The sequence below is a fragment of the Pagrus pagrus genome (assembly GCF_965226575.1).
Source record: "Pagrus pagrus genome assembly, chromosome: 4".
Lineage (NCBI taxonomy): Eukaryota > Metazoa > Chordata > Actinopteri > Spariformes > Sparidae > Pagrus > Pagrus pagrus.
In genome coordinates, this window is record NC_140188.1 from 15803900 (window position 1) to 15816644 (window position 12745).

A 12745-nucleotide genomic window follows, 5' to 3' on the forward strand; every position below is an offset into this window, starting at 1 on the left:
CTACTCCAAGCTCCTCCCATATGACAGAGCTCCTCACCCTCTCTCTAAGGGAGCGCGCGCCACCCTGCGAAGGAAACTTATTTCGGCCGCTTGTATCCGGGATCTTATTCTTTCAGCTCTTGTCGTACAGGGACCGTACAGCCCTTAGCAGAGGGCCCCCGACCCTGTACTCCCGCAGCACCTCCCATAGAATGCCAGGAGGGACACGGTCGAATGCCCTGTCCAAGTCCACAAAACGCATGTGGACTGGTTGGGCAAACTCCCATGAACCCTCGAGCACCCTGCGGAGGGTATAGAGCTGGTCCAGTGTTCCACAGCCAGGACGAAAACCACATTATTCCTCATGAATCCGAGGTTTGACTATCGGCTGAATTCTCCTCTCCAGTACCCTGGAATAGACTTTACCAGGGAGGCTGAGGAGTGTGATCCCCCCGATAGATGGAACACACCCTCCTGTCCCCCTTTTTCATATAGAGGGACCACCACCCCGGTCTGCCAGTCCAGAGGCACTGTCCCCGACTGCCATGCGATGTTGCAGAGATGTGTCAGCCAAGACAGCCCCACAACATCCAGAGACTTGAGGTACCTCAGTGACTTCGGCTTGGGTGACGAATGGATCAACTTCGAGTCCCCAGCCTCCTCTATGGAAGGCGTGTCAGTGGGATTGAGGAGATCCTCGAAGTATTCCTTCCACCGCCCGATGATATCCCCAGTCGAGGTCAACAGCTCCCCACCTCCACCGTAAACATTGTTGGTGGAGGGCTGCTTCCCCTTCCTGAGGCACCGGATGGTTTGCCAGAATTTCCTCAAGGCCGACCGGTAGTCCTCCTCCATGGCCTCCCTGAACTTTTCCCAGACCCGAGCCTTTGCTTCCACGGCCGCCCGCGCTGCAGCAATCTTGGCCTGCTGGTACCCGTCAGCTTGACAGCATCCCTTACTTTTGGTGTTCACCACCGGGTTCGGGGATAGCCGCCACGACAGGCACCAGAGACCTTACAGCCACAGCTTCGAACAGCCGTGTCAACAATGGAAGCGGAGAACAAGGTCCATTCGAACTCAATGTCCCCAGCCTCCTTGGGGATCTGGTCAAAGCTCTCCCGGAGGTGGGAGTTGAAGACCTCCCCGACAGAGGGCTCCACCAGACGTTCCCAGCAGACCCTCACAATATGTTTGGGTCTGCCAAGTCTGTCCAGCTTCCTCCCCTGCCAGCGGATCCAACTCACCACCAGGTGGTGATCAGTTGACAGCTCAGCCCCTCTCTTCACCCGAGTGTCCATGACATACGGCCGGAGATCAGATGACACGACCACAAAGTCGAACATAGATCGTAGAAGAGAGTCCAGCCTCTCTCAAGGAGTTGGGTTCTAGAGCCCAGACTGCGCGTGGAGGCGAGCCCAACTATCTCTAGCCGGTAGCGCTCAACCTCCTGCACTAGCTCAGGCTCTTTACCCCCAAGCAAGGTGACATTCCATGTCCCCATGGCTAGAGTCACCGTCCGGGGATTGGGTCGCCGTTGCACCCGCCCAGGACAGCCACCCAAATCACACCGCACCAGCCCCTTCTGAACCCTCCTGTGGGTGGTGAGCCTACTGGAGGGCGGGCCCAGGTCGCTACTTTGGGCAGTGCCCGGCCGGGTTCCGTGGGCAAAGACCCGGCCACCAGGCGCTCGCCTGCGAGCCCCAACACCGGGCCTGGCTCCAAGGGTGGGGCCCCGGTGACGCCATTCCGGGCGACGTAAACTTCCTTGTTCTTATCTCTTTCATAGGGGGCTTTGGAACCGCTCTTAGTCTGACCTGTCACCTAGGACCTGTTTGCCTTAGGAGACCCTACCAGGGGCATTAAGCCCCGGACAACATAGCTCCTAGGATCATTCAGGTGCTCAAACCCCTCCACCACGATAAGGTGTCGGTTCAAGGAGGGGAATTAAAAAAATAAAAAATACAAAAATAAAAACTACAAAACAAACATTGCTTTTGTTTTTGCCCCAGGAGAATTTTCCTTTTGTCAAATTGAATGAAAAAAACAAAACTTTTGTGAAAAAAAAAAACATTTCACAAAAAAAAAATTAAGGAACTTTGAAAGATGATCCTGTCGAAGCTTTTTTTCCATCAGTTCTCAAGTCATAAACAGAGGAGAGAAAAACAACTTAGCTCAGACTCACCAGAAAAAAAAAAAAGACAAAAAAAATCTCTTTTGCCCCTTAGGGCTTCCGTACCTTTTCCTGTTTTTCTTTTCTTATATTCTGTATATATCTTGACAGATTGTACACTTGTCACTGCCAGTTATTAAAACAAAATGGACAATACCTTAGTTTGAGCAATAAATTGTGATGCTGAGCAAAAGTAATGTGCAGTATATTATTCTTTTATGACTACTACTGGAAAATAAATAATCATCTCTACATCCCCGACCCAGTATAAATGTTGATTTTAGTTGTTGAAGACTCTCTTGCTCTTCTTGTGTAAGATAACTTAAGGGCAATGTTTCCTACCATTACAGTAGTATCCAGGGGTACAGGTGGTGCAGTTGTCTTGATGCATGTTGCCTGTTTCAGAGCTGAATGTTCCTGCAGGACAAGGCATAGGGACTGGTGTTCCACTGGGGCAGAAGAACCCAGCTGGGCACAGAGCCTCATCTGCTCTGCTGGATCCCCAGTTGCAGTAAAACCCTGCCCAACAATCACCTTTGGCACAAAAAGGGAGAACAATACACTCATGTGGAGGATACTAACTTTGAAATGAATCAAATCAGCACAATATTGCATTCAAAAAATTGAAACTTACTGAAAAACCTACACATTACTTTTATCATACGAGGGTTCTTTTATTCCATCTACCTGCTCTCAGCCCCTGTCGGCAGAAAACTCCAGGCGGACAGAGAGATCCAGTTCTGTTGTCAGTCGGGTTCGGCACTGTGGCACCCATCAGACAAAGAAACCCAGAAGCACACGCTCCTGACGGCTCGACCAAACCTTCAGACCCACAAAACTGACCCGCTGGACACATCAGGCACTCACCTGCAAACACAGATGGACAGCTTTTACCTCAGTCCAAACAGCAAAACAAGCTACCTGCCAGGTGAGATCAATCATCAAGTGTCTCAGATGGTTGCACACTGATACAAGTCTGCAAAATAAATTAAGGAAGATCATTTGAAGAAAAAGAAGGGGTCTTTTATTTTTTTTTGTAGGTTTTTAAAACTGTTTTATTTGATTGCAGATTAGAAAATTAGGAAAATTTGATTTGAATAATCAGTAGTTGACTGTTCCAAAACAAAACATTTGCCCTAACAAGTAATTCACTCTCCTGCTCAGTCAACAAGAAAAAGACAGACAACAGCACAAGAAAATTCACACGTTTTTTGGGTTTGTACCTGTGGTGGTGAGACCCTGACTGGGACTGTAGGTGCCTTTGGGGCAGGGGAGTGGCTGGCTGTCTGGACTCTCCCTGGGACAGATATAGCCAGCTGGGCAGGGCAGAGGGCTGGTGGGGCTGGGACTCTGTGACTGGCAGTGGAACCCAGGAGGACAGGGATTACACTCTGTCTGACCCGATAAATCCTGGAACCAGCCTGGCAAAGACATTCAAACAGTGAGGACATCTCCCGATAGCACAAAGCCCAGTTCATATAGTACGGCTTCTTGTTTACCAAACGGGCATGGCTTGCAGTCATCTTTGCCTTTCCCTCCAGTCTCATTTTGGTACGAGCCAGCTGGGCAGGGTGAGGGTACGCTGCTGCCCTCTGTGCAGTAGTGGCCTGCTGGACAAACACCTCCAGATACACTTGACATTGGAATGGCAGTCTGGGATCCCTCAAGACAGTAGAAACCTTGGGAGAAACACTTCCAATAAAATGTTTGAAAAGCATCATTTTCATATCAACTTAAATTATCTGTCTTATTTCTGACCTGGCAGGCAGGGTCCAGAGACGGCGGAGAGGCCCGTCTCTGAACAGTAGAAGCCAGGACTGCAGCTGCGACACTGAGACTCATCCACAAGCCCGCTCTGCTCACTGTCCAGAGATGTGAACATTTTTACTACACTAATCAAGGGATTTTTATGTAATTCAGATCCTATTTGCTCAGTTATTGATCACTTACAGAACTCCATGACACTACCTTACCTTAAACAAAGTTAAACATGGATCATTACCTGCTTGAATGTCCATGGATGTGATTACATAACCACAAAATTTAGATGTTGTAACTTTTTCTCTTGTTTTTTTAAATGGGATTAATCAATTATTATTAGTTTCATTTCTCTGTCATTACTTCAATGGTATTATTGTGTTTTTGCATTTATTTGAAGCACTGTAATTATTATCATCATCATCGTATCAGTCTAGTTGTAGAGTTCAAATCCTATCATGTCAAATAATTCATTATGGTTTGTTTGTGGTTATTAGAAGTAGGGATGGGCGATGTTGCCTTAAAATATTGTGATATTTTTAGGCTTTATTGCGCTAAACAATGTGATTTTGATTAATAATCATCAGTAATGGGTAAAGAAACGTATCAGAACAAGTAGAACAGTCTGATAAGTTAAGAAAATTTACTGTAATGCAGCCTTTAAAACCAGAAAAAGACAACACCTATGTCATATCACGACATAAAAAATATATATAATGATATATTGCTCAGCAATTAATAGAGGAAGATGAAATAGTATACAGACATATTGCAAGATATGCACCTGAATGTTCCTTTCGGGCACGGTTTTGGTACTGAAGTCCCCAGAGAGCAGAAGAAGCCCGGAGGACATGGGAATCCACTCAGACTGTCTAGTGGTGAAGGTTCAGCAGCTCCTCCTACACAAACAAAGCCTGCAGCACATGGCCCAGTGGGGAAAGTCCTTCCTTTAAAGAAATAACAGAGCAGCCATTTCCCTCTAATTGTTTCTGGATTACACCGAAAATAGATATCTGCGATACATATACGTAATAAATAACTGATATAGGGTAGGAGGATGTATTGTACCTGGTTCTTTACAGTACATCCCAGGGTCACACAGTGAGCACTGCCACTCCTTAATCAATCCTGACATGTTTCCGTAGGTCCCTGCTGGACATGGCTGTTGATTTGCTGCTCCGCTGGGACAGTAAAATCCTCTCTCACATGGAAGTGGAAGCGTCATTCCTGATGTGCAGATACAGTGTAGAATACATTTATGTTCCCAGCAGCTCAATGCTTTGTTATCCGATGATTGTCCAGCCCATCAGTGTTACCTTGATGTTGACAATAGAAACCAGCAGGGCATGTCTCGCATTTGCCCTGGCCTTGTCTGGACTGGTAGCTGCCTGGGAGACAGGCTGTCGGTCTGACACTGCCCTGGAGCAACGGTTAAATTGATTTTATTAGATATTATATCAAGGGAATAACATGCATCATCAGGCGTAATCATGGTGCAGCAATGGCAGTGGAGACAGAGACAGACGCATCACCGGTAGAGGAGAGAGACCGTCAGGAAAAACGGGAAGAGAACATCAATTTAGTCAGTGATGGAATGTAAATAAGTACATTTACTCAAGTAATGGTACTAGTACTTTACTTGAGTATTTTCATTTTCCACTACTTTATACTTCCACTCCACTACTTGTTGGGGGCAAATATTTTGCTTCACCACATTTCTGTGATTACTTTAGTTACCAGTTACTTTGAAGATTGCATGCTGCATCAGTGCTGTGTCTACAGATAAAGTATGTTCATTTTATTGGATTGTAATTATTTAAGTATATTTTAATGCTAATACTTGGGTATGTTTAAAAGTTAGTTTAGAACGTTATTTTGAAATCAAATATTTGAATACTTCTTCCAACACTGCTTATTTTATGCAGGGATGCACTTTTCTTGCCTGACTGAGAACCACAGCCGAGGAAGGCGACTCATGCAGATGCAAACAATATTCAGCACTGATGACCGACAATAGCTTGAGGACTAATACTGGATGGCTGACCTTCTCACAACAATGTCCTACTGAGCAGACATGTTGCTGTGGTCTCTCTGAGCTCTGGCCCTCAGGACAGAAGTAGCCTTCTGCACACTGGCCACTTGGCTCAGCTCGTCCTCTGTGGTGGCAGTAGTGACCCGCAGGACACAGCTGGCAAGCCTCGACAGTGGATCCACCGAGGGAACCTAATGATTAGCACACAATATACACATCAGTTTGAAATGAATTCATAAATTGATTTACTTTGCTTGGTGTCTTATCTATAAACAGTCTTTGCTGACTTGCAAAATAATCACCAAATCCCTTTATAAGTTGGCGTAATGAAATAATTAAAATAAATAACAATGTTAACGCGATGCAAAGTACATACCTATTACCTCATCAGTTTCTAATTCATAAACACACAAAAGAGCTACAGCACATTTTAATAGGATTCTAGTTGTCTGCCGCGAGACAAGAATACAATTACACGATTATACCACCTTGTGACTGAAATTATTCATAGGCGCCCAAGGGAGGGAAAAAAGGGCTTCAATGGAAGTTTTCATATTTCTCCGCATGACTGAACTCCAAAGATAGACACCAGTTTGTGTGAGGACATTAGTGAGAAAAACTGACAATGTTTGCAACAAAGAGGATTAGGAGTTGTATTTCTCACTTTAGTATTGTGCCTGATTCATTCAGTCATCATTAATTCATGATCGGCAAAGAGGAAGGGAGAACTGACTTCTCTATTCAAAGGAAGAAAGAACACGCAGCACAAGCAGCATCTTAAGACAATTAAATTGTTCACAAAAAAAAACAACAATAAATTCGACTTTTAGATGAATCTAACAATTACAGCTGTATTACAAAAGAGCAATTTCTCACTTTTTATGGTTCCAAGAGGGCAGGGCAGAGGAAGAGGAGTTCCAAGAGGGCAGTAGTGTCCAGTGGGGCAAAAGGTGGTATGAGTGTCTAAGGAGCCTTTAGGGCAGAAATATCCTGCAGCACAGGGCCCTGCTGGGGCATCTAGTCCAGTCTGGTTACAGTAAGAGCCAGCCTCACAGGGCTGGGGATAGGCAGAACCAAGAGGGCAATAGAAACCTGAAAAATAGCCCAAAAAAGTATCACTGAGATTAATCAACGTCAGCGAGGCAAAAAGTCCAATCAGGAGGATTACTGTTCTCATGCACTAGCTCCCTCTGGAGTTACAGGATTTTCTCAAAACTTTTCTCTGAACTTTTTATTCCCACACTCCTCATTTCAGCTTCTTCTATTTACAGTAAACCCATCACATTTTTTTTTATGTTCCAGCAGGCAGTAATTACTTTGCTGCCAGAATTTTAAACCTGCTCCTTACTGGTTTGACATAAGCTGCTATTTCAGTACTGCTGTTTAATGTGCATCACCACCCAACCACCTCCAGCTCCTCAAGAGGGAGGTCGAGCTCAAGCAGTTCAGCTCTTTGGTCTTTAAAAGAGGAAATTCGACTCTTCAGGGGGTTTAATTGCAAGAGGAATTATATTTGCATAACCATCAGCAATTATCTTGTGCTGCCATTGCTGATTTACAGTACAATGGAAATAATTGGCGAAGCCCTTTCTGTAAATCTTGACTTAAGGAGCACTATGTAAGAACTGGCCACCTGTTGGATTCATACCCAAGTAAAAGGAGAGGGCAGGATATTATAGCCGCTAACTGTAGCAGCTATAAGCTTATAAGCTGAGTTAGCCATGCAGCTAGCAGTCCGGACTGTTAGTTACCTGAATAACGCCACTATCTCAGGAGCTTTAGACCAGGATGTGTCAGGGCTAGCTTGTTAGCATGTTAAATTCAGTAGATATCTTTTCAACACACTACATAGACGTCATAGAGCAGAACTGTCGATATATACATTTTTTTATATATTCACCTAAAATTCTTGCATATTGCACCTTTGATTCTGTAATTCTTGAAACTGGGCATTCAATCTTGTGTCGTTCCAGCCATCCTTTTCTCAAAACAGCTACAAGAAACTTTTTTTATTTCTTCTTGATTCTGGCTTGAGATCTTGATCTGGCGAGAGAAGTGAGGGAGCAAGCCCACATATTTTTTATATATTTTTTTAAACAGCTGTTTGCAGGATGCAAGCGAGCAGTGAGATCATGTATCTATTTGTTTAAGATTAACAACTGTAATGTGACGAGGGTGAAACAAAGTTAATTTTATTTTTGGTGTTGTACCACCAGACTACAGAGCTGCGTCTTTCCTCAGGCTGTGAGAGACTCCTCAACTCAGTCTCAGCACTCTGCCATAAAAATAGCTTTAATGTTACGACTTATCCAACCTGAAGACAGGCATTACTGATGACTCCAATTATGATATAGGAATAGCGAATCTTCTCACTGGTGGCCTCGTTTGTGTATGTAGGTCATATAGAGGCAACGGTACTAGATTGAGACTGATTCATAACCGATTAAAAGTTACTTGAAGTACATTTAAAGAGTGTCCAAATAAAACCAAGATAAAGTGACAGTCTATTATAGCTGGAATATGCCACACACACACACACAGATGAAATCAGTCAGATGTCACAACAATTACAGCAAGTATGACTGCCGTGTCATGAGCAAGGAAGATAACACGTGAGCCTGAGGGAATGATCAAAGGATCACATTGAGTGCACAAGTTTACTGTCAGGATTTACCCACCCCTGGGGCATATATCCCCTCTGTAGGTGGAACAGGCGTAATGTGGACTCTTGAGACGTGGCGGTGGGTGTGTCACAATATGGTCTGAATCTGCCTGTGGCGCCGCTACCACTTCGATCCAGGTCGTGTCTCCTCCTGTAATAGAACGGCTGATAAAGCATGAAAGATGTCTGAGTTAATATCCGTGTCTTGCAGACAAGAAACCAAAGAGGAGCCACTCTTCTCCTTCTACATGCTGATTTAACGGTTTTGACTTCCAAGGGAACAACATCTTTAAACAACGTAAGACACTGATTAATTGTAGAATACTTTAAGGGAAGGTCAAACTGAAAAGCCACTGCTTTGTGCGACATTTATCACAACAAGTAAGGCTTTGAAGAAACTGATGTACTGCCCTTTTACTGGAAGTATTTATTGTGTTATTACAAACTGGAGAAACCCATATTTTACCAGGATTACTGGAGTTACTGATGCAGGACAGATTGTGCATCCAGAAGGCAGCGCCTGTCTTTGTGGTATACGCCTCCAGTACCTCACAAAGACAGCTGAACAAAGAGGAATTGGCTCGGGGTGTGGGGGTATCGGCTCCTTCAGAACAGAAGAAACCTGCAGAACACAGACCTAACACAGGGAGATATAGGAAAAAGGATTGCAAGAATTAATTAGCTCATTATATGTGATCCTCGTTTGATAATCAGACATGAATTGTCATGAAGGTTCACTTCACTACTCATAACATGATCCCTAGAAAATCTTGTTAATGCAGGCAGCGATTCAGGGGTTTGGAAACATGCTAATGTGATGTGTACAACTGAAACGTGAAATGTGGATTTTACACAATTGGCCTTCTATGCTCACTAAGCATGTCCTTGACGAATGGGAAACCTGGTGAAATCCCCCACCTGTCGGCTGTGAGCCTCCAGCATTGAAGCAGTATTTCCCTGGGGGGCAAGGATGGCAGTGAGGGGGAGAGGAAGCTCCAGGCTCTGGGAGGAAGCTGCCAACAGGACAGGGTTTGGGTGACCCACTTCCCTGAGGACAGAAGTGTCCCATGGGACAAACATCTCCATAAGGCTGGGAGACAGGAGAAGCCTCAGAGGACCCCAGGGAACAGAAATAACCTGTGATAGACGATTTAGTTAGATGTCTCACAGAAAAACACTGCAGCATTTATAATGTAGAATAAGTGAACCGTGTTATTCAGTAGCGGAAAAACACTCTTGTAGATCAAGTCTCAGTCATCATTTCCCATGTTGATGCTGGACGGTCAGACCTGAGCTGCAGGGTCCAGACGGCTCAGTCAGAGCACTGCTGTTACAGAAGGAGCCAGAGGGGCAGGGGGAGCAGTCGGTCAGGGACGTCCTGCCGGGTGATGCACTGACGCTGCCAATTGGACACGGGGATGGCACAGATGAACCCTCCATGCAGTAGAAACCTGGGTAAGGTGGTGTGTCACATTTTAGAATAAGCTTTAATCACCTTTGTTTCTTCAGTGAACACATGTGAGTGCACCGGTGGTTTTTTTTAATTACCTGGTGGGCAGGTGTTGCAAGTGGATTGCCCGGATGAAGATTGAAAAGTGCCGTGGATACAGATGGCCGGCTCAGCACTACCATGCGGGCACGCATGGCCAGGTGGGCACAGACATCCTGTAGCACAGCCAGATAAAGTTCAAACTATCATCTGGTGCCTTCTTGTTAACAACAGAAACAAGAGTAATGCGCATAGAAAACAAATGTGACATGTCATTTTATTGATGTGGCAATTATCCATGAAAGAAAACATGTCTGCTGTATGTGGTGCCATGGAAACAAAGTGATGAAGAAGAGCGTGATTCTGAGCAGCATTCATCCTGTATGGAAATCCTTTGGGAGGTAAGGAGAAGAGAAAGGAGGCTACGCAGCAGGTGCCATGATCTGACAGCGCCGAGCTGGAGACTCTATGGGTTCTGGGCCATTTCATACTCAAATTAGCGAAACGTCTTCTGGATCAAAGGCAAAGAGGTGACAATGATGTCTTTCAGAGATAATATAAGAGGAGGAGGAAAGCTCATATGAGACATAAAATCACCTCCCTGATACATGTAGAGTATGGTTTGTAAAATAACTGATGAAGTGCTACCCATCCACAGAGCCAGTTACATTTATGGTGCCAAGCATGGAGTTGCTGGTAATGTTTTATTCCGAGTTACTAACAAACGTGATGAATGCATTTTCTCATAACGAAAAATTTGCAAAGCCAATTTCTTGAAAAAAAAATGTTAAACTTGCATTGTTTACATCCACGCCTACTTGACAACACACTTCTCCTTCTTCACTGCCTCTGTTGGCAAATTGCTGGTGTGTTGTCCTAATCTGTAGATTGGTGTGGAGGCAGTGGCAAGAATGTGTATTGCAACATTGTGCACATGTATAATAACAAACAAGGAACACCTCATAAAATCATTTTCTATGTTTTTTCTTCATCCTCTTTAAGAACAAATGTGCAACATCATTCATATGTAAAATTGCACTACAGTATTACCTTCTACAGTGAGTGAATTAAGATTAAGCTTGATCTTATCAACCTATCCCATCATGTGAGCAGAACTATTTGGGAGTCAGACTTACAATGTCTGTACGTGATCAGACATTGTGTTAAAAAAAGAAAATGATGAAGTGCAAAGACTACTGTGGTTAAACCTGGGCTGACCACTGATGATGTGTGCTGTACCTGGCTGACGTCCAGACACTGATCCCGGTGGACAGAACCACCCCGGGGGACAGAGGAGGTCGACAGAGGTCTGACCCCATGAGGGGCAGTAAGAACCCGGGTAACAAGCTTCACAGTCGGCCTCAGATTCAGCTGCAGACCTCCCCAAGAAAGTACCTACATGGTGCAGACAAATTATGTGAGTAAAAATAACACCAACTTTTCTTCTTTTTATCTCTCCCTCACACACACAGGAGAAGAAAAACTGCATGGCATAACTGTGTTAGCTATGCGTACTATAGATTGATCCATTTACTCACTTGGTTAAGTAGCTAGCCGACCATTATGACAGTTTCATTGGACTCCCATTAAGTTTTACAACCTCCTCTAAAGTTCTGGATACATAAAGTCATTATACTGCACCTCTGGGAGCTCTGTGGCTCTACCTTTGGTGGCAGTGTAATAAAAAGAGGTCAGACACATACTGTAGCTCATTCGAGGAAATGAAAAGGGACTTTTTTTTAGCAACAGGTTCATGATAACAGAAATAATTACCACTTCCCTCAGAGTGTCGTGATTTTCTACCTGGAGAACAGGGGCTTGGCTTTGCACTCCCTTCAGGACAGTAGTGGCCTGCAGGACACACATCACCGTGGAACTGACCCAGGGTTGAATCAGCAGGAAGTGGGGATGGAGATGTGGTATCTCCTGTAACTGAGACAATAGACCTTTATTGGATGTCAGTACTCATTAGGTTAGAGAGTGAACCAAAAGGCCAAAGCCATTTTGTGCAATCCCTGGGAGAAAAATACTGCTAAGAGAAAGCAATGGGGACTGGTAAATGTTCTGTGGAGACCTCTGCAGGACTGTGGAGTCAAAGGCCCTGGAAAAAAAACAGAAGAGCATCGAGAGGAAATGGTGCACACACAGTATTTCTAAGGCTTCTGCAGAGTACCCTGCACATTTTTACCCTTTCTAAAATACGCCGCTGTGCATGTTGCCATGCATTTATTAACACAGGCAAAGGGCAATAAGAATCTCTGTTACCTGTGGTATTCCCCCAAGGTGTGGCCGTTCTGGATCCCTCTGTGCAGTAAAAGCCTGGGTTGCATGGCCCAGATGGGGAGGAAAGGCCAACCTCGGCACAGTAATGGCCGGGCAAACAGGGCTGACATACTTCTATAGAAACTGCCCCTGGAAGACCGAAAACACAACTCATACGTTTGAACTAAATGATAAAATATGGCAAGGGAAATAACCCTACTTCAGGTTGAGTTTCCCTGAATATTTTTTTTATTCAATTATCATTAATTACTAAATTAATACTAATTTATTTTTTATTTTATTTATGCATGTATTGATTGTTGGATTCTTTCAGACTTACTATTATCTATTTTACTTTTTTTCCCGTATTCCATTTCCAGCTACCTCTAAACT

The 12745-nt window shown here is 44.4% G+C and overlaps 1 protein-coding gene across 4 annotated transcripts in view; it reads right to left on the minus strand.

The window, feature by feature from the left end:
• Positions 1 to 12745, minus strand: part of LOC311255517 (uncharacterized protein) — a 56023-nt gene that overhangs the window by 21415 nt on the left and 21863 nt on the right. For all 4 annotated transcript variants that reach the window (XM_084350070.1, XM_084350069.1, XM_084350068.1 and 1 more), the window contains 18 exons: positions 12356 to 12502; positions 11894 to 12022; positions 11330 to 11485; positions 10150 to 10266; positions 9891 to 10052; positions 9520 to 9738; positions 9068 to 9238; positions 8618 to 8752; positions 6816 to 7031; positions 5952 to 6130; positions 5224 to 5326; positions 4976 to 5134; positions 4692 to 4854; positions 3908 to 4011; positions 3649 to 3828; positions 3373 to 3570; positions 2837 to 3016; positions 2492 to 2683 (listed from right to left, as the gene is read on the minus strand). In XM_084350070.1, coding sequence (XP_084206196.1) covers positions 2492 to 2683; positions 2837 to 3016; positions 3373 to 3570; positions 3649 to 3828; positions 3908 to 4011; positions 4692 to 4854; positions 4976 to 5134; positions 5224 to 5326; positions 5952 to 6130; positions 6816 to 7031; positions 8618 to 8752; positions 9068 to 9238; positions 9520 to 9738; positions 9891 to 10052; positions 10150 to 10266; positions 11330 to 11485; positions 11894 to 12022; positions 12356 to 12502 — 2910 coding nt within the window. The remainder of the gene's footprint in view (positions 1 to 2491; positions 2684 to 2836; positions 3017 to 3372; positions 3571 to 3648; positions 3829 to 3907; positions 4012 to 4691; positions 4855 to 4975; positions 5135 to 5223; positions 5327 to 5951; positions 6131 to 6815; positions 7032 to 8617; positions 8753 to 9067; positions 9239 to 9519; positions 9739 to 9890; positions 10053 to 10149; positions 10267 to 11329; positions 11486 to 11893; positions 12023 to 12355; positions 12503 to 12745) is intronic.